Here is a 26,649-nt window from a genome sequence, read left to right on the forward strand (position 1 = left end):
AGATTTTTTTCACATTGACAAAACTGAGGTTGTGCAGATGTCAAGGCTTGATTTTAAAAAGGAATTCTTTGCCTCTGAAATTTTTCCAGTAAGAAATAGGGTGACCACAGGAAACTGTGGAATGTGTATTATTTTTTTTTAAGTTTTAGGATGTTCCCCTCCCCCACAACAGATTCAATGAAAAGGCAGTGCAGGGTACCAAACCTCAACAATTCATAGTTGATATGAATGTTGTCAAAGCACCTAATCAATGCGTGAAATAGGGGCAGAGGAGGAAAGGGGAATTCATGTAGATAATGTAAGAAATGAATAGATACAACAAACTGCGATTTGTAGGGCTAACAGTCTTAGGAAAACGGAAGAGAGCCGTTCACAGAGTGCTTGCCTGCTTGCCGTTTGCCCAGCCCCTTGCTGGTTACTCCATTTCATTTAGTCTTCACAACCACTCTGTGAGGAATTAGGATCCCATTTTGTAGATGAGGAAACAGAAGTCAAGAAGGTTTCATCCCACAAAGACAGTAAATGGCACAGAGAGAAACTGAATCCAAGTCTTCCCGATTCAAAAGTTGCTGATCCTTACATGAGGCCAGATTGGAAATTGAAATTGCTTAAAGCTCACTTATCACTGTGAACAAGAAGCATTATTTGTAAAAGCATGACCACAGAGGACTTAATCATCAAGGAAGGCTAGACTGGGAAGCCCTGGCAATCCGCAAGGACTGAGATTTACTCATCTTTGCAGCAGCTGTCTGGCCATAACAAATGCTCCCACAAGTGTCTGTTGGAATAAATGATAAACTGTCATGTTTCAGTCTTTGGGATGCTCTTTTCTGATGGAAAAGTTATTTGATGTGTATCCACAGGTTCATTCTGAAACATCATAAATTTTCGGATGTGGTGTTTATTCAAACATGCTTATCTTCCTCAGCTGCAGGCATATCTTTTTCTCCTTACTGCTGGGGATGTAAATTCCAAGCCGATGCATTCACTAGATGAGTTGAACTTGACCCAGATTCAAGGTGTTCTCATCAGATGCTGAAAAGCACTTCCAAAACGAAGCGCAACCTAGATCATACTAAAAACCACTGGATTTAGCTTAGCTGTAGCCTAGAGGAAATCGACGCATGGAGATCCAAAAAGCTAAACACTAGAGGGCAGTCTAACTAAATGAGAGGAAATCGGTTGGTGCGAAGAGTTTCGAGCCTCGGCGCTTGCCGTCGCCCATCCTGCCGCGGAGCCGGCCGCGCCTGCGCACTACTTCCTAGGAGGCGGTGCTCGGGCAAGCCGGACAGCGCGGCAGCTGCTCTTAGAAGTTTTCGACACCGCTGTTGCCACCATGAGTCGCAACTATAATGATGAGCTTCAGTTCTTGGAAAAGATCAATAAAAACTGCTGGAGGATCAAGAAGGGCTTCGTGCCCAACATGCAGGTGAGGCGGCAGAGCAGGACCCGGTGACCGGGCCTTTCCTGCTTGGGGCCCGCGGCGTTTCCCTCCCTGCCTGGCGGGCGTCCTCCGAGCCCTCGGCTCCTCTCCTGAGCTCTGGGCCCGCCCCCGGCCCCGGCAGGGTTCCCTCTTCCTCTCCTCCACCGCTCGTGTTTCTGAGACCGCCCAACCTGTGCCGGCCCCACTGCCCCGCCGGAGAGGCCCCCGAACCACGAGGACCACCCAAGCGGGGCGTATCTGGGGAATCCAATAAATACGAAATCGGCGTTTACAAAGTTTTCACTCTTAAGTCTCATCAACACACCGCGAGATGTGTTATGTCCCTTGTCTTTTCCAGGGTGGCACAGCCAGCCCCGGGCAGAGTTGCTGGGACTGGAACTCAGTTCTTCTGAGTCATGCTGGGTTTTGTTTGTTTTTTTTTTCCCCCCCAGTGGCGTTTATTGACCTGTGTTCTCTGAACCAAGTTTTCAGCATTAACTACTCCATGTTGGTTTTTAATAAAACGATTTTGTTCCTTGTAACAGCCTAGAAGATTAACAGAGCAGGGGTTGTTTTTTAATATTCACTTCGCAGAAGGACCTTGAGGATCTGTAGATGACACAGCTTCCTCTACCCACCTGGGAAGAAGCTCAGCCAGGACTTGATGTCCAGATCACTTCTTTTTCCTCTGACAGAAGGATGTATCCCAGGTGGATACTTGGAAGCCCAAGACCAGATGGCTTGAAAGCCTGAGCTCACTGTATCTCTCAGAGTTTATCACCAGTTGTGCTCGTATCTTGTATTAATGTGAAGGAAACCATTTGTGAGGTTTTGGTACATATGTTATTAAAATAATTTTTGAAATCCCTAAAGGTACCGTATAAGTGCACCAAAGGTTTGCGATCCTGTGTCTTGGTAAAACGTTCCTGATAGCCACTCCACTCTTTTATTCAAGATCAGAGTTTATTGAGTGCCCCTTGTCTGCAAATCACTTAGCCAGATACTGAGGGTAGAAGAAGTCCACAGTGATAAAACAGTGCTTTGTTTCCTGTTTGGCCAGTTTCTTTGTATGGAATCTGGTACCTGAAGGAAGGAGTAGAAAATTAAAAACACCATGATGTGATTGTCTTTAGGGTATGATAACAAACTGTCATTCTCTGGCAGCTATTCTGGCTCAACTTTTTTGCAAAAACTGCTGCTAATTCTATCTAGGAGTAAGTCTAATTTTGCTAGGCAATTCTGGTTTAACTATTTATACAACACTTTAGTACCACCTCTTTAGGAATGGAGACTTGAAATCTTCTGACCTCTGTGCTAAAGTTGAAGTGTTTCCATCCTCATGAGAGCACACTAATAATTACCTCTCTCTAATGTCCATTTCTCCCCTAAGACCTATGTGCTACACTAAAAATTTCTCTTTGTTCCCTTAAAACACTTGCCTCCCATCTTTATGTCTTCTTTGTGTTCAGTTCCTAAATGTTCTGCTGCTCTGGTGATGTCTCTTTGTCGTTAAAGAGCCGGCTCAAGCAAGACCTCTGTGAAGCCTCTCGCAGCTCCCTAGATTATTGAGCCACTTCCTCATTAGATTATTCCATAGCACTGTGTACTCCTTTTATAGCACTTTCCTCATTGCACTCTAACTTTCTTGTCTGGGCTGCATCCTGCACTGGAAGCTCCTCAAAACCAAGATCTTATTATATTCTTTTGTCTCACCTTGTGTCCAGTACAGTGTCTCATGCATAGTAAATCTTCAATTAATGTTTAGTGAATTAATAAATGTGACCCCTAGAAAACTGTACTGGAAATATTTTCTCTCAACTGATATTGTTATTCATGCAGTGGTGAAGAAGTCTTTTCTGATAAAAGAAATTTATTTGTCCAGATGATTGACCAAGTTATTTTAGTTCTCCATTACTGGACATAATATTGGATCTCTGATAAAAATGTTCTGCCCTTTGTGTGCCTCCTGTATTATCAAGCTTCTTTAAAACTGTATGGATTATAGAACTTAGCACACAGCTGAATAACTACATATTAAATGTTTTTTTTTTACTCACTATTTACCTAAGTATAGATTTAAAAATCAACATAGACCGCGAAAAAAGTGTAATTTGCTGTTGTCTTAAACATGGGAAAAAATACTAAGGTCTGATGACTAAAATTTTATATATAGAATTTGAGTTTTTGACTTGTCTGGTCTTTCAAACTCCATTAATATTTTAGAAACTTGAGAATACGGAGACATTTGGCCTTTGTGAGAGCATAGTTGGAAGACATTTCTTTATCACATACAAAAATGCTTTGTCTGTTGGAGCCTTAAATCTGGCTTTGAGTTCAAGAGAATAAACAAAATGTTTTTTCAACAGTGCAAAATATATGTTTAAGGTATATTTAAAGTTGGGAGCAGCTTGTAGTCTTTGATAGGAAGTTTTCTGCTTGCTTAAGGTAATGTGAAAGTGTTTGATAAGGAGTAAAGCAAAATAAATATTACATACAGTGTATTCTATCCAGTGCCTGTAGTTCCTATGCATGTACTCAGATACCATTTTTCCTTTTCTTTGGTACCAGGTTGAAGGAGTTTTCTATGTGAATGATGCTCTGGAGAAATTAATGTTTGAGGAATTAAGGAATGCCTGTCGAGGTGGTGGTGAGTGTGTTAAAATTTCATTTGTGGTAGTACAGTGGTGCCTTTCCTGTGGCCTGAAAAAATGGTAACACAAATAATTATAATTTTAAAATATTGTCAAGCAGCAAGCACAACTTGAAATGAGGCCAAAAAATTCATTTGTGATCACATTGTTAGCCACTTGGCCTGTAGAAAGGGTTTGGAGCTAGGTAGACTGGTTTGTTTCTCAGCAAACCTTGAACAATAATAGCAGGATCTACCATTTAATTTGCACTTAGTATGTGCCAGGCATTTCACTAGATGCTTTACATAGATTATCCCATGTAATACTTAAAATAACTTTAAAAGGAAGATATTATTATCTCCATTTTACAGATGTGTAAGTCAAAGCTCAGTGAAATTAAATCATTTTAATTTGCCCAAGGTCACACAGCTTCTTCTTGGTGGCAGAGCCATAATTCAGATTCAAGAGTGTCTGATTTCAAAGCCAGCGTTCCTAACGAGTACACTAATTAGGCTTACCAAACCTCAGTTATCTCATCTACAAAAGAGGACATTATACCTATCTTACAGGGCTGCAGCAAGGTGTAGATAAAATGTATAAAGCTCTGTGATAATACTTTAACAGTGATGATAATATAAATCACCTAGTTTTAGTGCTTTCGTTTTTGGATCAGCAAACTAAAGCCCTCCCTGCCCTTCCACCAGGGTATGCTCACCTATCTGAGATGACACAGTTACCTAATAACAGAGGTGGGACTGGCCCCCACACCCCCTGACTCTCAATCCAGTGTTTCTCAGCTCTTCCACATTGCCTTTCTTTGTCACTTAGAATAAAACCTGTGTTGGTTTTTTTGATAAATAATGTGGACTATTGAAAGAGTACATTTTTTATATTGACAATATAAAATTTGATAGTTATGTTTTACATCTCCCAGTACAACATTTACTAGCAGCCTTCTTGTGGTATACACAGAACAGTGACAGCACGTCTGTGACTCTTTCCTGTATGTGTGCTTCCTTCTTGAAAAAGCTCCCTTCCCATTTGCATCTCAAATATCTTTCTGTCCTTTGTTGTTTTAGTACCCCTGACCACTACCCCCTCATGTAATGCAGTCTAGAAACATGAATGTAATTAATGCTAAAAATCAGGCATGTCCTCTTTTCTAATATTCAATTTTTGTTTTCAGGTGTTGGTGGCTTCCTGCCAGCCATGAAACAGATTGGCAATGTGGCAGCCCTGCCTGGGATTGTTCATGTGAGTCAGAGTTCAGAGCTTTAACCATTTATATTTCTTCTTAGTCTAAAGTCTGTTGAATGGATGAATGGGCACGCCCAACTGATAGTGGTATCATTTAGACCAGCCAACCTTTTTGGCACCAGGGACCGTTTTCATGGAAGACAATTTTCCATAGAGAAGGCACTGGTTTGGGGATGATTAAAGCACATTACATTTATTGTGTACTTTATTTCTATTATTATTACATTGTAATATATAATGAAATAATTATACAACACACCATAGGTTGGGGACCCCTGATTTAGACAGTAACTTTTGAACATCTAGAAATAACCACGGACCTAAGGAAATAATTGAGTCTGGATAGCACCTCTGCTTCTAGATGCCTTTAACTAGAATCTGTAGCCATTCGAGAACCTTTGAATGGTTTTATGTTTTCTTGTTTCTTTGGCATAGTAACATCATTATTCCTGGGTCAGTGCACCACTGTTGTAGGTTTCACTGTGGCCCTATAAAGAGGATGGTTGGAGAAGCAATGGAAAGTTTAAGGGATAGGACTGAGGGGAGGGAGAGGGGACAACATACCTATTCTGGAGATGCTTGGAAAAGAAGGGTGGTGGCAGTAACAGTGATAGAACTGGATGGTACATGTGGGCCCCCACTGCAGTGTGACAATCATATACCACCTTTAGAGGTAGATGTTGAAAATGGATCCATTCAGCAGTCATTTTCTGAGGTCTTTATGCCAGTTACTATGCTGAGCTGGGGTGTAGCCATGAAATAACATGGCTTTTGCATTTAAGGAACTTGTTTGTGTCTAGGTATCTCCATATATCTTTGCCATGTTTGACCTGCACTCTTCTGGGTCAGGGTCATTTTCCAGGTCCCAGATGGAGAAGGTCTACAATATTCATACCATCAAATGAATTACATTTGTCTGATTACTTTAAAGTAATTATCTGTATAAATTGGATATTTCCCCCTTTCTAACCTGGCATGACCATGATTCGTCAATGTCTTAAGATCATCTTTAAAATGTAGTAGTACATTAAAGTTAGTTTGTGGTCCTCCTATATCATGTTATTCTGAGGCCTTTCTGTTTGTGATTCCCTTAGCAGTCAGACTTTATAATAAGTTTTTTTCTTACTGTATTTAGCTTTGTGATTAGAAGTTCTTACACCTAATTTGCACCGATAGGGAAGATTTTGTGAAACAGAACCTTGATTTGGGTCAGGCTCCAGCCTGCAGCCTATTTAGGAATTGGTATCCGGTCCGTCAGGCAACCAGAGTGCCAGGTGGAAACAGCTGCATTTCATTTTCCAATTCTCTTTCAGCGATCTATTGGGCTTCCTGATGTCCATTCAGGCTATGGGTTTGCTATTGGGAATATGGCAGCCTTTGACATGAACGACCCTGAAGCAGTGGTATCCCCAGGTAAGCTCACTGTGCATGTCTTCTGTTAGGTATGTAGCTTCTCTCTGTGGCCCTTAACCTTTCTGTAACATTACACTGCTTCTCTTTGTGTACATAACTCAGTCTGATCATATTCTATCATTTTTTTCCCTCACATTTACTGAGAATTGATTGTGGACCCTGAAAGGCCATTAAAATATCAAGCAAAGTATATATTTATTGAAAATTTTGGGGCACTCCTACCAAATGCCACACGCTGTTCAGACATTGGCTATAAAACAAGCAAATTTTATATCTTTGTGACTCTGTTACCTTATAGGCAAACCAGGTCTAATAGTGTTACTTACAACACAGCATTATGATGATTAAATGAGTTAGCTGTGTAAAATACTTAGAACAGTGCTAAGCACATAGGCCATATTCAGTAAGTGTTTACTCTTACCATTGTTGTTCATCTCTAGTTGTATATACCTTTTCTGCCGTGGTTATGGGATGCTTTCACTGAAAACATTCCATACCAGGAGTAATATCTTTTGCTTTCAAAGAGTCTGAATAATGAAAGTTTAAATGACATCTTGAGGGTTCTGCTTCAAGTGATGGAGGACTAGGCTGTTTCAGACCAATCCCCTGCTGAAAATAATGAGAAAGGCTATTTAATATTTAAACATAGAAAAACTGTTTGAAGGCACAGGGAAGTTGCTAAAGCAATAAAAAATTTGTGAGGTCAGGATCCAGAGGAAAAGAGAAAAATGCGGATATGTGAGCCCAACATTTAACAGTGTTTTTCTCTTGAGGTAATGGCAGATTTCAGTCAGTAAGAATGTAGATGATTTGAGTGATCTAGTTAACAAATTTGACAGCTTGACCTCTAATATACATGTGTGGTTGGGTGTGCACATGCAGTGCACCCAAAGAGTGCAACGTACACATTTTTTTCAAGTGGGCACAGAGTTTTTGCTGATATTGACTACATGCTGAGCCATAAAGCAGGTCGCAAATTTCAAAGCATTGAAATCATGTAGACCGGCAGTTCTCAGACTTTTTGTGCTCAGGACCACTTTACACTCATTAAAATTATTAAGCGTTGGTCTTAAAGGCTTTACCAATGTTTACCTTATTAGAAATTTTATTTTTAAAAGACAAGAATACACAAGTACATGTTTTATTTTCTATCAGAGGAAAGATGTTATCACATGTCATATATCCTTTGGAAAATCTCACTTGTATACTCATGAGAAAATATGAGTAAAAAAGACAAATAGTTTATCATTATTATAAAATAAATCTTACAGACCTCAAAGGGTCTTGTTCCCCCACTGTCACTCCGGGGTTTGTGGACTACACTTGAGAACCACTGATGTAGAGGATATTATCTGATCACACAAGGGAATTAAGTTAGAAATCAGTTTAAAAAAAAAAAACAGAAACCAACCAAATAGGGAATTAAGCATTATGCTTTTTAATAACCTATGAGTCAAAAAAAAATGGAAATTAGAAAATAATTTTAATGTTAATAAAAAATACTTATGTCTGAAAATTGAGAATGTAAATTGGTACACCCATTATGGAAAACAGTATGGTTTTTCCTCAGAAAATTAGCAGTAGAACTACCATGTGATCCCGCAATCCTCTTCTGGGCGTGTAGCCATAGGAACTGATGTCATTATCTTGAAGCAATGTCTGCACCCCCATGTTCACTGCAGCATTATTCACAGTAGCCAAGATATGGAAACAACATAAGTGTTTGTTGACAAGTGAATAGATAAAGAAAATATATATATATATATAATGGAATATTATTCAACCTTTAAAAGAAGGAAACCAGTTTTAGAAATTGGAGGGGAAAATGTGGATGAACCTGGAGGACAATATGCTGAGAAATAAGCCAGACACAGAAGGGTGACAGGACAGGCACACCTATAGCCAGGACTCAAGCATTACAAAAACATCCATGTAACCTAAAACATTTGTACCCCCTTAATATTTTGAAATTAAAAAAAAATTCTGTATGACCTCACTCGTGTGGATTCTAAAAAACTTGAATTCATAGAGACAGAGAAGAATGGTGGTTACAGGGACAGTGGGATAACGAGGAGATGTTGGCCAAAGGATACAAAATGTCAGTTGTAAGATGAATAAGTTCTGGAAATCTAATGTACAACATGGTGACTACAGTTAGTAATAATGTATACTTGAAATTTGCTGAGACAGTAGGTCTAAATAGGGGGTAACTATGTAAATTGATTAGCTTGATTTTGGCAGTCCTTTTACAATGTATATGTACATTGTATACACCTAAATGTAAATAATTTTTATTTGCCAATCTCAAAGCAATGGAAAAAAATGATTTTAAAAATACTTATGTCTAAAAACTTGATTACTGTTAATGCCATCCTTGGATGGAAACATAAAGCTTTTTTTTTTTTTTTTTTTTTTTTTGAGACAGATTGCCCAGGCTGGAATGTAGTGGCATCATCATAGCTCACTGCAACATCAAACTTCTGGGCTCAAGCGATTCTTCTGCCTCAGCCTCCAGAGTAGCTGGGACTAGAGGTGCACGCCACCACGCCCGGCTAAGTTTTTCTATTTTTAGTAGAAACAGCATCTTGCTCTTGCTCAGGCTGGTCTTCAACTCCTGAGCTCAAGCGATCCTCATGCCTCGGCATCCCAGAATGCTAGGATTACAGGCATGAGCCACAGTGCCCAGCCCAGAAACATACAACCTTAAATGCACAAAGTAGGGAAAAAGAAAGGCTGAAATATCAATGATCTAAGCATCTAGCTCAAAAAGTTAAAGAACAACAAAGTACACCCCAAAAAGTAGAAAGATACACATAATTAAGACTAAAATTAATGAAATGTAAAGATATACAATAGAAAGAACCCACAAAGCCAAAAGTTGGTTATTTAAAAAGACTAATAGAATTCATCAACCCCTGATAAGAGTGGTCAAGAAAAAAAGAGGCACATTATTGATGTTTTGATGTCTATATTAGATGTTGGTCGTTGTTCATTACTGCCTCCCTAGCCCATAAAATACCTTTAGTATGTATGTTACTTTAGGTTATTTTGGTATCATCAGACTTTACCCAGCAGAGAACCACTTTGTTGGCTACTTTAAAACATAGTAATTTTTAAAAGAATGGATATCTTTTTAGCCCAGTATTAACGGTGAGACACTGTGGGTAACAACGCCTGACCACCTGGTTTTGCTAATATTTGACTAACTGTTCCCTATTTTGTAGGTGGTGTCGGATTTGACATCAACTGTGGTGTCCGCTTGCTAAGAACCAATTTAGATGAAAGTGATGTCCAGCCTGTGAAGGAGCAACTTGCCCAAGCTATGTTTGACCACATTCCTGTTGGGGTGGGATCAAAAGGTGTCATCCCAATGAATGCCAAGTAAGAGCACAAGTTTCCAGTAAATCAAATAAGAGAGATAATAATAACCACATGACCCTCAGCTTCATTTCCAACATAGGACACATGAGAAATGAGGATTGGTCAGTCACTTTTCAGGAAGTAGTAAGAATTGTTTGTTTAAGCATGAGGTCCAGCCCATTTATTAGAGATGGTAGTTGACTGATGTTCATTATAGCAGCCTTTTACATAGGGTAATATCTGTAATAGAGTAATATACACTGGTATTTATTGAGCACTTTCTATTTGCAAGGCAGTGGCATCATGTCGTTTCATCTAGGCAGTAATCCTATGATCCCTAATTTACAAAAAAGAAAAGTGAGGTTTAGAGAGATAATAAGTTTAGTAAGTGATATCAGGATTCAAACCAAATATCCTTTGACTTCAGAGACTGTATTCTGAATCCCACTGCCTTTTGTCAGTGAACCTATTCATCCACAGTCTTCCTTTTTGAATGATAGCACTACTCTTCTTTAGCTAAGTGGAGAATTAAATGTAATGCCACAGTGTACCTACCTCTCAGACGGCCACTGACTGTACTGTATCATAGCTTATGCAAAGCAGTGCATCTTCCACTTTGCAGAGTACTTCAGTAGCAGAATAGTGTGCCAAGTATATTTCTTTGATGTCTACTTTGTCTTTTTTTTTCTTTTTTCCCTTTTTCTTTTGAGATAGGGTCTCACTCTGTTGCCTGGTTTGGAGTGCAGTGGCGTCATCATAGTTCACTGCAGCCTCCAACTCCTGGGCTCAAGCGATCCTCCCACCTTGGCCTCCCAAAGTGCTAGGATTACAGGTGTGAGCCACTGTGTTTGGCCTTATCTTTAAAATATAAATGACTTTGCATTCTAATCAAATATGTGTGCATAATTAATAGAAAAATGTTTTTAGCTATTACCTGTTATATAGCTCCCCCCAAAAAAAACTTGATGTAAAATTCAAGTACTTGGAAGATATTTGGTCTGTGATTTCACATGATCCCTGACATGCAGCCCCAATTTGAAAAGCATACATGAAACATATGAATAAATTCTAAGCATCTTTACAAATATTTTAGATAGGAATTTTGTCCTAGTAAAAAATGTTTGAAATGGGCTGTCATCTGGGGTAGTGGGAGGGGAACATTGAAAAGTGTAGTCTTTCCTGATAGTGTTTGAAAAAGAACTAGATCTTAGATAAAAATTAAAGCGTTTTCCCTGTAAAGATTTAATGTATGTGCACCTCTGCTTTAAAATGCAGGTACAGTAAGCCACTCAGTACTGTTAACAAGGTGGGAGTACGCCTTAAAATTTAAATTGTGTCTCCTGGGGAAATCTAGATAACTTTTCATTTATTATTTGACCATAATTTTTTATAAATTATTAATGTAAGTGTGTAGCTGGTCAGATTAGTCATAGAAAGTGATACCTGATTAAGGTTGTAAATTTTCTTTGGCTGCTTAATCACCACCTAATAGAATTCAAGAGAGGCAAATCCAATGTAAAAATGATTTGAAAATTATGAGGGGCCATATAAATGTCAAGTGGAACTATAATTATGTCTAATAAGGCATTGACCATTTTATATTGCAATTATACATGTGACCACTTTCCTCAAAAAACTAGAGTTGCTGAGAGCTTAAGCTCAAACTTTATATCTAGCATAAGGCCTGGTACATAGGAGACAGCAGATGCAGAGCTTTCCTCTGCCCTTTCAGGATGTGGTCATACTTAGGTTGTGATCTGCCTTTGCTGTGAAATGACTGGCACCTTTTACTGCGTACCCAGAGACCTAGAGGAGGCCTTGGAGATGGGTGTGGACTGGTCCCTAAGAGAAGGCTATGCCTGGGCTGAAGACAAGGAGCACTGTGAGGAGTACGGAAGGATGCTGCAAGCTGATCCCAATAAGGTCTCTGCAAGGGCTAAAAAAAGAGGCCTTCCTCAGGTAATTCTCACTTTGGAGGGGTAACATATTAATTTTTTTCATATTTTGTTGTTGGGGATAAAAAATTGATATCTTCCATTTAGCAAACATATCCCCAGGGTTTTTTGACAGTATATCAAAAAATACAAATTTGTTTATGCTTCATACTTACTCTAAAAAGCTATCAAGAGCTTGTAAATTGTTCATAAAATAAAACAAGATATCATGAATTAGAAGTGGATGGGAGAAAAATGGGGTATGATTATAAGGCTTACAACATATGTCAAGATTACATATGTACATACTTTGACAATCTATGGATTTGACCAAAAGTTTTCTGGCATCTAAGATGGAAAGAGGTACCTTGTTAATGCATGGTGTCCATGAGATAAGAATATACTAGATGTTCAAAATTTATAGCTAATTATGATGGCTTTGCCACTAATTCACTGTGACCTTGGGCAAGACTCTTTGGCCTCTCTGGGTCTTATTTTCTTATTGAAAGTTGGGATAGTTAAAAGTAGGCAACCACTAAAAACTATTCCAACACTGCCATTCTCTGGTTCTCTGAATCATTTATTGGCTCTGGTTGTGGGATATATTTTTTCAGTTAGAGATAATCATTGTTTTACATGAACTCATATGTTTCAAAAATCATTTGAACTTGGACCTTCTCTAAGAGTCAAGGTTCACCAGCATTCATCCCAAAATTTTATCCTTCCTTCATGAGGTTTAAAATGTCCCATGAGCCATTTAATGGCCTGGGTTGTTTTTGGTGGGCGGTGGTTATCAAGCTTTTTATATTGGTGTATCTTGAGCATATAATGATATAATAAAATTCAGGAGCTAGTCTATTTTTGTTTTGTAGAATATCATTTTAAATGAATGAAGCATTTCAAAGACTTAGGAAATTTTGTTTGTATGGTTATTTTGTTGTTGTCAGTTTGTTTTTACCTATTTGCCTTTGAAATACATTTTTTTAAAAAACTGGAATAAGAACTATTTTATCTGATATTCTAGTTGGGGACCCTGGGAGCAGGCAACCACTATGCAGAAATCCAGGTTGTGGATGAGATTTTCAATGAGTACGCTGCTAAGAAAATGGGCATCGACCATAAGGGACAGGTGTGTGTGATGATCCACAGCGGAAGTAGAGGCTTGGGCCACCAAGTAGCCACAGGTATATTCTAAATTGGGTGCTAAAAATGTACATTTTGTGAGAACCAAATGGAAGTTTAAGAGAGAAAGCTCTGGAATTATACTGTATGCATTTTATCCTGGGTCTTCTAGTTTGTGACCTCAAACAAATTAAATAACTTCACTGGGCTTAAACTTTCTTGTCTGAAAAAAAATGGGTATAATAATTATTTCATATGGCATTGTCATGAACAGTTAATGAAATAAAATATGTAAAGCATTTAAGTCAGTGCCTGACATTAGTAAGCACTCGATAAATGTTAGCTCCAGTTGCCAATCTGTTTACTCTTATGGGTTACATAATGTTCGAGCTGGGCTGTGAAGTTTGGATAATTACACACAAAGGACATTCATGAACAAAAACAGGAGGCAGGAAAGTAATGCAAAGGTCACTTTAGATGACTTATGGGGTGTGTGAAAGGATTTATGAATATATGAAAAAATATATATAGCTGGAAATTATTATAAACTTTAAATTTCATGTTACAGGTCAGCCTTGTCTGTACATTTTATTCTGTGAGAATTTAATAATTTGTACCAACCTGACCCTTTAAGCTGTTTAATCTATCAGATATATAAAACACTGACTAGTGTTTCAGAACATTTTGCTGAGTGTTTCTCTGTACTTTGTCATGGATTTGATCTTCATGCAGAAGATCTAGCAACTTGTCTCCAGCTGTTTTATGTTAAAGCATTAAAAATTATTTTTAAAAACCATGATGGTAATAAAATGTGTTTTACCATTTCTCTTTCCTTCACATGTTGGGAAGGAAGTAACTAAGACCACATTGTTGCTATTTGTATGCACATCTCATTCTCCTTATAAGTTCCTAGAGGGCACGTGTTGACTTTGTATCCCACAAAGTGTCACCACACTGACAGAGAAGATTCTTAATAAATATATCTTAACTGAGCAAATAGATGAACTCAGAAACACATTAAAGGGAAATTTGTATTTCACTTGATTTTTTTGTAGAATGAGTTTGAAAGTAGCCTACCTTTCTGCAATAAATGTGAATTATTTAAGGGAAATCTAACTGCTCTCTTGTTTCAGATGCACTGGTAGCTATGGAAAAGGCCATGAAGAGAGACAAGATTATAGTTAATGACCGTCAGTTGGCTTGTGCGCGAATCGCTTCCCCAGAGGGTCAGGACTACCTAAAGGGAATGGCAGCAGCTGGGAACTATGCCTGGGTCAACCGCTCTTCCATGACCTTCTTAACCCGTCAGGTACAGTTGAAGTCGCTCTTCTGTTCCAACTTATTCATGATGAAGTTAAGTCGTTTGACACATGGTATAGTTAAATCAAAGCCTGTGGTTTTGGAAATTTACATAAGAAACATTCAAAATATTGGAGAAGCGCCCACGGATTTGGTGTCTTCTTAAACTAAACCAGCAGAGTATCAGGGGTGGGGAATGAGAGAAGAGAAATCAAAATTATTTCTAGAATTTGTCTTGAGCAACAGAGAAAATAGAAGTGCCCAGCAAGATGGCTCACACCTGTAATCATAGCACTGTGGGAGGCCGAGGCAGAAGGACTGCTTGAGGCCAGGAGCTCAAGTCCAGCCTGAGCAAGAGTGAGACCCTGTTTCTACAAAAAATAGAAAAATTAGCCCGGCATGTTGCATGTGCCTGTAGTCCCAGCTACTCAGGAGGCTGAGATAAGAGGATCACCTGAGCCCAGGAGTTTGAGGTTGCAGTGAGCTGTGATCGTGACACTGCGCTCCAGCCTGGGTAACAGTGAGACCGTGTCTCTATTAAAAAAAGAAAAGAAAAGAAAATTATGGAGTGGAATTTGCTATCTGGTCTAACAGGCAGTTTTTGTCCTTTACAGGAAGGTTAATTGTACTGCTATTTTTGAATCCTTAAATCCTTTACTCCTAGCTTTACTAGCTGAAATCAGTAAGTTCTGAAGAGCTGGTTCTGGCTGCATTTAATGTCAACTTTTTCTCTTAGGCTTTTGCCAAGGTCTTCAACACAACGCCCGATGACTTGGACCTGCATGTGATCTATGATGTTTCTCACAACATTGCCAAAGTAGAGCAGCATGTGGTGGACGGAAAGGAACGGACACTGTTAGTGCACAGGAAGGGATCCACCCGCGCTTTCCCTCCTCACCATCCCCTCATTGCTGTTGATTACCAAGTATGTACCCCTGCGTTTGTGGTTTTATTTATTAATAAGTAGTACAGCATGATTTAGATAGTTCTGAATGTGGATTGCATTTAAACAGGAAACCGGCAGTTGTGAAAAGAAAATATTCTGTCACCCGTGAAGGCAGTGATTCCCAGTCTTCTCTGAAGCAGTGACTCCTCCCCATCTCTTGTGCTTGCAGTGTTGCTGTGTGCTATCTAAAAAATGCTGCGTTCACTCTGGGAGGCTGAGGCCAAGAGCCAGACCCCGTTTCTAAAAAAATAGAAAAATTAGCCAGGCGTGGTGGCACGCACCTGTGCTGCCAGCTACTCGGGAGGCTGAGGCAGGAGAATTGCTTGAACTCAGCAGTTTGAGGTTGCAGGGAGCTATGATGACATCACCGCACTCTACCTGGGGCGACAGAGCAAGACTCTGTCTCAAAAAAAAAAAAAGTGCCGTGTGAAGTACATTTTACTTCATTAAAATGAAGTCAGTCCTTTGGATTATTGGAAGACAGGATAGAGAATAAACTGTTTTATTCCTACTCTCCTTTGGTGTTGGCTGTGGTAGATTTAGAAAAAACCTATAGTCTACTGTCTCCTTTATAGATTGGGAAACTGAAGCCAAGAGATTCCTTGTGCAGGATAGTTGTTCTAGTAACACTTCCCTATACTTTTGGATTTTGCTTTGCTCTTAAATCTACTCTGTCTTCTACATATTCCCTGGTCCTCACGTTTCCACCCCCTTTCTCTTCACTCCATCCAAATTATCAAAGAACCAAAGTAATGTATTAATATAGTTGTAAGAGCAATGTGTTTAGAGGTCTATGTTTATCCTACAATGCAAGAAGAAATTTAAATTTCAGACATAAAAAGCTTAAGCTTTTCTAAATTTTAATTGTTTGACTTGTGTACATCCTCAGCTTACTGGACAACCAGTGCTCATTGGTGGCACCATGGGAACCTGTAGTTACGTTCTTACAGGCACTGAACAGGGCATGACTGAGACCTTTGGAACAACCTGTCATGGAGCGGTAAGGAAAACAGAAAATTCCTTAGAAAACTCTTGTCAGTTTAGCTGTTGTTTTGCATTTTGACTGGTAAATGTACCTGATTGAGCATTAACAAAGTTACGGTTTGGGTCTGTCATGTCTTCTACTTGAAATTATTCCCCATAATGTATACTGTTTAGTGAACTAACTGACTGAGGTCACCTAGTAGTGTCTCCACCTTAGTGAAGTCATGGTGGGGCCAGGGACTGTTTCTCATCTCTGCAAGTTTAGAAAATCCGAACTGGGAAATAGTCATGCTAGCTGAGCCTACTGTAACTGGTTTATAAGTGACGTAACTAACTAGTGCAGATTTACATCACTGCTTATCTCAGTGAGCCACTGGACCTGCTCATTCCTGTTTGCTTAATTTGCTCCTTCCTATTGTGTACTTGTCCACTCAAGATTGCGGGATAGGCCCTGTTTGCAAATCAGAGCCATGTGTAGTCTGCATACACATTTCAGCACATCGCTTCTCATCTTCTAAGCCCGGGGGTCAGGAAACTTTTTCTGTAAAGGGCCAGACAGCAAATATTTTAGGCTTTTGGGGCCATGTGGTGTTTGTGCCAGCTATTTGCTATGCCGTTTTAGTGCAAAAGCAACCTTAAGTATTACATAAATGGACTTTGCTATGTTCTAATAAAACTTTATTTTAAAAAATACTTGGTGGGTCAGATGTAGCGCACCAACTGTTGTTTGCCAGCCCTTATTCTAAGCCACGAGAGTGCTTAGCCAGTGTTGGAATAGCAAAAAGAAACTTTCCAGAATACTTTCTCTTAGGACAGACCCTCACAAATATATTTTAACCCTACTTTTTTCTTTGATTATTTCTCACTTCCAGCTGCCTCCCAACTCTTAGTTTTAACCCAGTGATTCCCAACCAAGATGAACTCCCTACTCCCACAGGGACATTGGCAGTATCTGGAGGCATTTTTGATTGTCATGATTTTTAGGGCAGTTGCTATTGTCATCTGGTGGGTAGAAGCCAGGGATGCTGCTAAACATCCTATAGTGCACAGCCCCCACAACAAACAGTTATCTGGTCCAAAATGTCAGTAGTTCTGAGGTTAAAAAACCATCTCAAACCACGAAAGAATAGTTTTTGTGGTGACAGACACACCGTTTCCAATTAAAAGCTCACATATTTATATTGAATTAGTAATTAGAAATACACAAAACTAAATCTTTAAATACAAAATGCCTTACGTAGATAGAAATTTATTTTCCAAAAGGCTATGATGAAGTTTATGACAAAAGGTATGTAATAAGTTTCATAAAATAGAAGATTGTTTTATAAACTCCTTTTTAGTCTTTAAAAAAAATTAAGGAAAAGGCATCTAACCCTAAGAGTTTAACACATTAACAACCATGTGAGTTGTATTTAATTCACACTAGCTTTGAGCCCAGGGCCTCCTGAAGCATAAGTAACTCACATTTCTTCACCTTGGGAACTATGAGAACTATTTTTCAAGTTGCATGTAACTCACACACCAAAAACAAAAAATAACAAATTTTTCATTAAGTTAAAATGGATCATTTTGTTTTCGAAATTTTTATTCTATTTTCATAATAAAACAACCATGGCCCCAAGGAAAAATGTTTTTGTAGTGTGGCAGTCAATGTGTTAAGTAATAACTGGGGTCAAACATACAATTTAGCTCAGAATTTATAAAGTGCTTTTCCCACACCTTTCCTGTTCTAGGGCCGTGCATTGTCCCGAGCAAAATCTCGACGTAATTTAGATTTCCAGGATGTCTTAGACAAATTGGCAGACATGGGGATCGCAATCCGTGTTGCCTCACCCAAACTGGTTATGGAAGAGGTAAGCGAAATTTTGATAAGTATTCAGCATGTTCACCATTTATGATTTATGCCAGTGCACAGAGACAGCAATTTTTGTATTATTAACAGAAATTATTGGGGTTTTTCTTTTTTTTTCCATGACCTCAGTTTCTGTTTATCTTCCTTGGTTTATCTTATTTTGGTTTTAATTGTCTTCTCTTTTGTTTGGGGATTAATTACAAGCCAAGTTCATAAAAGATTTTCTTTAAATTATCAAATTACCTGTATATATATGTACACATATGAACATATTCAAGTTTGAAGCAACATAACTCCTTTCTTAAAAATTCAAGAGAGACTAGAAGCCATTATCTTAAGTGAAATAAATCAGACACAGAAAGACAAGTGGGAGCTAAATAATGTATACCATGGAAGTAGACAGTGGAACAATGGACAATAAAGACTTGAAGGAGTGAGGAGGTGGAGGCTGGTGGATGGTGGGAGGTTGCTTGGTGGGTACGATGTACATTGCTTGAGTGGTGTATGCACTGAACTGACTTCACCACAGTGCGATATATCAGTGTAGAGAAATTGCATTTGTACCCCTGAATCTATATTATACAAATAAAAAATAAATGGGAAAAAATTAAGAGAAAAGAAAAATACTCATCCAGAAATCAGTGCCCTGACACAAATACCACCTTATTTTTTACGATACTTAACTGCCATATTTTTCCCTAAGTGCTTTTTTAAGCTAGTTATAATTATTGCTTACAAACACTTTTTGTTGTCCTTTTTTAGATTCAGCGCATTATTATAAAATTGTTTGTGTAACCTTTTAAATCATTGCTATATATCCTTAGTTTCTGCCCATAGTGGATATTCAAGTAGCTTCCACATTTTTGCTGCTATAAATTAAGTTGTAATGAGTGTCTTCATGAAGCTTTTTTCCAGATGTTTTAACAACTAGAATGAAGTCTCAAAATAGATTTATTGAGTCAGAGTATGAGAAAGCATTATTTTTCTTAATAACTGTGAATTTTCACCCAATCTTAAGAATAATATGTTTAATTTAAAAGATTTGGAAAATACAAAGAAGAAAACAGAAAACATCTAGAATTCAACCAGCCAGAGATAACAATTGTTAACATTTGTTTTTTTAATTTTGGGGGTTTTTTTTTGTTTGTTTTTTTGTTTTTTTCCTCACTTTGCAACACATGATTTTTTTCATTCATTCATTAAACTTCTGCTATAGTTAGCTACTTTTCTACATGGTAGAGATACTGTAGTGAACAAAACTAATTTAAATTCCTTCCTTTGGCAGTCACCCAATAGTAAAATGTGTAGTGAGTTAAAGACCATGTAAGTGCGATGGAGTAAACACCAAGGCCGGAAAGGGGATAAGGACAGGTGGGGAGGGGTGCAGTTTTCAGTAGGGTGGCCAGGGAAGACTTTAGTGAGGTGAGGAAAGACCTGAAGGGACTGAGGGAACAGGCTATGTGGGTCTCTGGGAGCATGCTTTCCGTGCAGAGAGAACAGCAAGTGCTGAAGCAAGTGCTGAACCCCTGAGCTGAGATTATGCAAGAATGTTCAAGACACAGCAAGGAGTCCAGGAGTGAGGAGTGCAAGCAAGAGGGAGAGTGGGCAGCGGGGAGGCCAGAGTATGTGGGTCCTTTTTTTCCTCTCTCTCTCTCTCTCTCTCTCTCACAAAAGGAGTTTTGCTTTTACTCTGATTAAAATGGAAAGATGGAGGATTTTGAGCAGAAGAGTGACATGATCTGAATGGTGTGTTTCCATACTGATAAGAATCTAAACAGAAATTGATGATACAGAAAAGGGGGAAATTACAGAAGGAGTGTCTTTGAGCAGATGAGAGGAGGGGGATCTGGTGTCCAACTTGATGGGGTTGGTCTTTGCTAGGAGTGCAGATAATTCATCCTTAATAAAAGGACAGAGTTCACAGATGCAGATAGGTGGGAAGATAAAGTAAGAGTTTATGAAAATTCTATGCTGGCTGCCTTTATTTTTTTCAGTTTATTAGGAAGTAGGGTCAGCAACTGAGAGCCTGGGTGCAGGAGAAGGTGTGAAATAGTCATCTAGGAGAGAGGATAATTGGCTCAGTGAAATTTTGGATGATTGTGCGCAGTACTAAGGACCTCCTTAGGCTAAATTCAGTGGTTGGTTGTTTTTTACAGTGCAGGCATGAAACAGGTGCTGAGCTACCTTTATCCAGGGTCATAAGTACAGCACAGTGAAAGAGAAGCAAGGTTATTGAGGGTGTTGCAAAGGGATTGTGGGTCCTAGATGGGTTAAAGGATTGTTGGAGATAGGAGACAAGGGGGAATGAGCAGGAAACCTGGGCTGTGATCACCAGCCTGGAATGCTTGGAAGTGAGATTATGGAGGGGTAGTAATTTTAGTAATGATAGGCTGTGGGGTATGACCCTGTGGGTAAAGGGCTGGGGTAAGTAGAGCCACAGTCACTGGAGGAGCAGACTGAGAAGCCACAGTACTGAAAGAATCCTCTCCCTGGATAGTGAAATCATTCAGAATTATATAGCAGGAGAGTGACAATGAGCCAGGAGCTAAAAATCAAGTAATGCTGGGAGTGATTCAGACTCCAGCAGATAACCACAAGAAGAGGTAGCAGGTGGTATAACATGGCTGTAAGATTCAAAGCCAGGAGCACTTAGGGAGGAAGGTTGGAAATGCAAACAACAGTCAAAGCCAGGAGGACATCTGTCCCACTTCTTGGGCCAATGGCATGACCTGGTTTGGGGAAGAAAACAACTATCACTTAAGAAAGTTGGGAGCCAAAGATAATATCCTCAGGGGAGATCCGTGTTTCGGTAAGAACAAGAAGGTAAAGAGAACATTCAAAGAAGAAGGGAAGGAAGAGAGGATTTTGCTCCTTCCTCTGGAAGGAGTTCCAGACTCCTGAGTGGGAAAGTATTAGAAACTGAGGAACTGGGACATGGGCTAGAAGAGGGTATGTACAGAGCCTGTGTGAGTCAGTCTGGGTGGCCTTCTTGTGTTGACATGAATAGAGGTAAAGGAGGGGTGTGATGAGGTTGGTTCTAATGGCAAGACAGTGAGTGTGGGTGCAATGGAAAGGTGGGAGTCTTGCTAGCAACTCACAGAAATAAATTGTGAGTGTAGGTACATACACATACCCACCTATATATTCGTATACACGTACAGTTTTGGTTAGTTTTATTTATATATGAATTTAATAACTTTGCCTTATTGTGACAGTAATACATGTTCACTCCAGAAATTTTGACAACCATAGAAATATATAAAGAAAGAAAGTTAAAACTGCCAATAACTCTACCATCCAGAGATAATTACCACTGACATATGATGGTTTGGTGCATTTCCTTCCAGTCAGGTATTGGTGTGTATGTTTTATTTCATCACATTTACTGCTTTGTGTTGTAATGATGCAAGTAATAAATGCTCTTTGGAGAAATTTTGAGAAATACAGAAAAAATATAAAACAAGATGAGAGTGTTTATCTCACTACCCTTTACCAATATCAAGCTACTCATTTTTTAAACTTTTGCTAATTCAACAGACCAAAAAAACCCTCAGCTTTATTTTAGTGTACATTTCTTTAATTACAAGTGAAATATAATGGATTTTAGAAATGGCATTTTCAGCAGACTTTTATATTATAATGGTTAATTCCTCCCATGCAGGCTCCTGAGTCCTATAAGAACGTGACAGATGTGGTGAACACCTGCCATGATGCTGGCATCAGCAAGAAGGCCATTAAACTGAGACCAATCGCTGTTATCAAAGGATAGAGCCTGAACAACAGGACTGCAGACACCACTGATCCTCTGAAGTGGAAGTGAACTGAAGCGCTCTTCAGACATCAGACTCGAGAACTGACAGGTTCCAAAGTATGCAGCTATAACTGCTCGTGCCAAAATGGCTGGCGGGGAGGCTGCTGCTTTTAGGAGCCAGAATTTTAAAATCACTTCTGGAAGGAGGCACGTTGCACCCATTTGGAAAGGGAGAAATATGCCTCCTCCGTTGTCCCCAGATTTTTAGGAAAATCTATTAGCAGGTGGGTAGGGGTCAAGAAACTGCCTTACTCAGTCATACAAGCCTTTAGCCATCAGAATGAACTTCTTTACACCAAGCTCTGTTAACATCCCAAGAGGTGTCATGAAGAACATTCTATTAAATAATAAGTTTTGGGGATGTTTCCCTTCCCTCGCTTTGTCAGTTTGTCCATTCAGCCACCCGTCATTACCACCCCTGCACTGAGCAAAACCATAAATACCCCCCTTCCTTGGAGAGCACCAGGGGATTGTAATCAAGATATTAGATAAATGGGTGCATGGGAAAGGAGTGTGTCCAGAGATGTAAGGGAAGGGTGCCCAAAAGAGAAAATAAGTTTTCATGCCCTTGCTACCTTTCTCGTGCTAACGCAAGGCAGGGTTTTGACTGACCTGCAATATGGCATCGCTAGTATCCTGGCAAAATTTTTTTGAGTAACGCCTTGCACAGCAGCTGCAAAGAACCCTCAAGTAAGACTGAATATCTTTACATTTTGTGGTTAAATTATTATAAAACCAAAGCTGCCATAGTTGTTAACAGTTGCTCTGTATGGACAGGTTGACTGGTCTTGTGCCACCTAATCAGATTTCATATTACGTACAGTGACACCTCAAAGATGTTAAAGGACTATAGTCACAGGTTACGAAGGCCTTAGTTGAATCTGAACAGCCAGTAAAATAGAAAGTCTAATAAAGTTGTAATATGTTGCTTACGTTTTGTGCTTAATGATTTATAGCTTAGGAAAATTCACTTTGGACAGTGTTGCTGTGCAGGTTCCCTTTAGAGACTCACCCAAAAAAATACTCTTTCCTAAAATATATCCCTCAGTTTATAATAAAAATCCCCATTAGAGTATCTTCTAGATCCTGCTGTTTGGAAGGCTGGAGAAGAGTAGACTTCCTCTGAAAAATGTATGAGATAAGAAATAGCATTAACTTTTCTTTACTCTGAGTACTCAGTAACTTAAATTTTTTTGATGGTGGAGTTTGCAAGTTATCTTAATGTGATAATTGTGGATTACTCATGCCTTCAGACTGGCCCAGCCACTATCATACACAGATGACTTAAGGATACAGCGAACACCAGCGGGCACATAGAGATGAGAAACAGGCTCCTGGCAGGATGCTGGATTCTTTAGAGATGAGGCAGCATTGGATTGCCTGTGTAGACTCACTGTAACTGGGCTTGCCTAATGATGTATCATTTCAAACTAATTCAATGCAAGGTCCTCTCCCAAAACTAACTGATGTCAGTGTAGGAAGCACTGTAGATCATCTTTAATACGTAAGTTGGGTTTTATTAGATGCACTGAGGAAGGAGTGTGTGTGGAGGTGTAAGGAAAGGGGGCCCAAAAGAGAAGATAATTTTCATGCCCTTTGAGTAATTTCCAAAGGTGTGAGAGGAGCAGGGGAGGAGGGGAAAGAATGGTTTATGCAGTGGAGTCTTCTGCTTCAGTAAACTGTTCTCATATGTAGCATTCTCTAGCAAACTTGGCCCTAACCACAACCATAGAAAGTAATGGTTTTCCAAACCACAGTAGAATTCATAAGAAAAAAAAAGTAATAGTTAATATACTGAGTTCAAAAAGGAGAATATATTGTTTTCCCTGTTCTAATGATGTTAATTTCGCATTCAAGGGAAAAGCCACTTAAAAATAAATCTTTAAATGAAGCTAAAGTAACCAGCTATTTTTATGACACCCTAAGTAAAAAAAAAAAAAACCATACCTGTGCACATGCGTGCAGCTAGGAGCACCCTTCGAGGGAGCACGGTCTGGTTCTCCGAGTTGTGAAGGATGAGCCTGATTGCTGTGCACATCGTAGTCCCTTTTTAAAGGCCTCTAAAGTCAGTCAGTTTATAATTAATACTCCTAAAAGTACTGACATTTCACATACTGACGATGGGTTTTGTCATTCCTATTATCACCATATGGTTGGGAAAACTAATTCATAAAGTAGAAACAAAATGTGGACACTCACTAATTTTCTAATTTTGTGAGTATTTCTTGGAGCAGCAAGGAAATGAAGATTTAAATATAGAATAAAATCTAGCAGATCTTAAGATGCTCCCATTTTGATCTTCAGATTATATTTCATGTAACCTCTGGAAACTTAAGCAGGAGAAAACTAAACGTGGGGGTTTTTAGCTTTTCCTGTTCCTATTTTTTGTGTGTGTAAGACTGAATTTTTTCCCCTCATGTTTATTATAAGGTTTCTGTCCTATTTGTGAAAATTCCTTGCAAGGATCATCAATATCGCTGAAACATTCTCTTTTATACTCTTGTGTTTGATTCCAATGCACAACTTACACAGCACCTTATGTCCTATTCTTTTTGCATCTGCTCCAGTGCCTGACTGTATGGGATTTTCATGTTGTCCCAAGAGCACGAAAGATTTGTGTCCATCTGGATTGGTAAAGTATGAAAATGCTGTTAATTATCAATCAGGTACCTTGGAAATATGCCAGGTCCCTTTGATAAATTCTCATCTTCAAAAGTTTTTGCTCTAAAACTTGTATCTGAAACACCAGCAATCCAAGGAGAAGATAATGTTGTAAGAGGGGCATGTCCCAGGGAAGTGAGTAATGATTTAAGTTTAACCTTGCAGATATGTAGTAAATGAACAGTGCCAAGCGTATTGTATAGGTGCTTACCATGTTAAAGATCACCTTTCATGCTTTGCAGCTTATCAAACGTTTTTACATATGGTTTTGGTTCTTAATGAATGAGGGAGGGAGGATTATGTGAGCCATTCACTAGAATTTAATGAAGTTGGGAAGGCAGGTATTAGCCCCCCTTACAGATTAAAACGCAGCCTCAAAAAGGTCTAGCAACTTGCCCAAGGGCACCCAACCAGTGACAAAGCCAGACCTGGAGAGCCAGGTGTTTTGACTCCCAAGTTTAATGCTGTTTTCCTGAGGTCACACTGCCTCCCTTAGCTATTTTGTGCTGTTTTTTCTATTCAGTACAAGAACCGGCCAGCTCCAGTCTGAAAAAACTTTTTTAAGTAATGCAGAGCACTCATAAAAATTTCTTGTAAACGGGATTAGTCCTCTTGGTTGGCCTTGTCAAGGCAGGTCAGAGATCCTCACCACCATCAAGGAGTCTAAACAGTAAAGACTTTACTATGCTTGATGAATGTGTATAAAACAGACCTCTCCTTTTGTTTTGTTTTTTAGTTCACAAATCAGTAAATTCCAGGTGACTCTCAAAACAATGAGGACTCTCCAGAGACCCCAGCACTTGTTTCCCCACTTTTGGTGTTAGGGTGAGGTCTTCCTGGAGTTTGCCTCACCTTAGTTGCTACAAATTTCTTTACCAAAGTGGAAGAAAAACTGTATAGATAGGTACCAAGACACTTGCCCAAGTTACTGAAAGGAGACCCCTTTGCTCCAGACTCCAAATCAGTGTTTTATCTAATCAATAAATAATTTTACTCTTACTGTGGGCAGAGCACTGTGCTGGGTCTTTATGAGGGTCACAAAGATTATCACACTCTGCCTTCAACAACTTACAGTCTGGTTGGGAATGTGGAACAGATGTGCATACTTTTTAGACCACAGCATGTCAAGGCAGTTTAAGTGTCGATTGAAAGACACAAGGGATAAGTTCCATAGGGAAAAGACACCGGATCATGGCCCATGTGTACACAGCTAAGCTACTGTAGAGGGATGTCCTCACTCAGTCTCTACCTCCTCCGCTCCCATTCTGTCCTGGATTCTCCTTAATCCGGGCCTGTGCCCTTACCACTCCCATGAAACTACTCACCAAAGTCACCCGTTACCTTTAGTCGCTAAATCCGTGGACCAATTCCAGTTTAATTTTTTATTTGCCTTCTGCAGTATTTGATACTATTACTCATTCTCTTGGAACACTCTCTTAAAATATATTCCCTAGGCTTGGTCCTGGCCCTCTTATTACGCATATTCTTCATGGCTCATTTTCATCCACTCCCATGACTGCAGCCGTCATCTATGGCCAACGACCCCACTTACATACATCCAGCCCACATCTGTATATCCCTAACTAGAAATCCCATAAATGTCTCAAAATTGACATGTAAACTCCACATCTTTCCTCTTTTAAAATCTGTTCCCAATCTCAGGGAAGGTAATACCACCCACCCATCCCTTAAGCCAAAAATCAGTGTCACCTTTTGATTCTTACCTCTCCCCTACCCTCTTAAGTCTATCCATTTCTATTAATAACTCCTCGGTATCTCTTAAGTCCTTTCCTTCTTCCTTCTCAGTCCCTACCACTTGTCCATATCCTTATCTGCCTTCTGTCAGACTATGACAAGTGTCTCCTTAGCTGGTAGCCTGACCCACATAAATCCCTTTTCTCTTCTGGTAGCTGAACCTATGTTTCATAGAGAACCATCCACCTTTATTCTTGGTTCA

General features: G+C 39.3%; 1 protein-coding gene across 1 annotated transcript; it reads left to right on the forward strand.

Annotated features, from left to right (window-relative positions):
- The first annotated feature begins 1,233 nt into the window (after window positions 1-1,233).
- RTCB (RNA 2',3'-cyclic phosphate and 5'-OH ligase) lies at window positions 1,234-22,398 on the forward strand. Its single transcript, XM_045553017.1, has 12 exons — window positions 1,234-1,429; window positions 3,992-4,070; window positions 5,240-5,307; window positions 6,624-6,723; window positions 9,948-10,104; window positions 11,886-12,042; window positions 13,042-13,201; window positions 14,273-14,448; window positions 15,175-15,363; window positions 16,274-16,384; window positions 18,102-18,221; window positions 21,882-22,398. The coding sequence occupies exons 1-12, from the start codon at window positions 1,337-1,339 to the stop codon at window positions 21,987-21,989; spliced, it is 1,518 nt and encodes a 505-aa protein (XP_045408973.1). The 5' UTR covers window positions 1,234-1,336; the 3' UTR covers window positions 21,990-22,398.
- Window positions 22,399-26,649: the final 4,251 nt, after the last annotated feature.

This window comes from Lemur catta, chromosome 6, assembly GCF_020740605.2.
Source record: "Lemur catta isolate mLemCat1 chromosome 6, mLemCat1.pri, whole genome shotgun sequence".
NCBI classification, from domain to species: Eukaryota; Metazoa; Chordata; class Mammalia; order Primates; family Lemuridae; genus Lemur; species Lemur catta.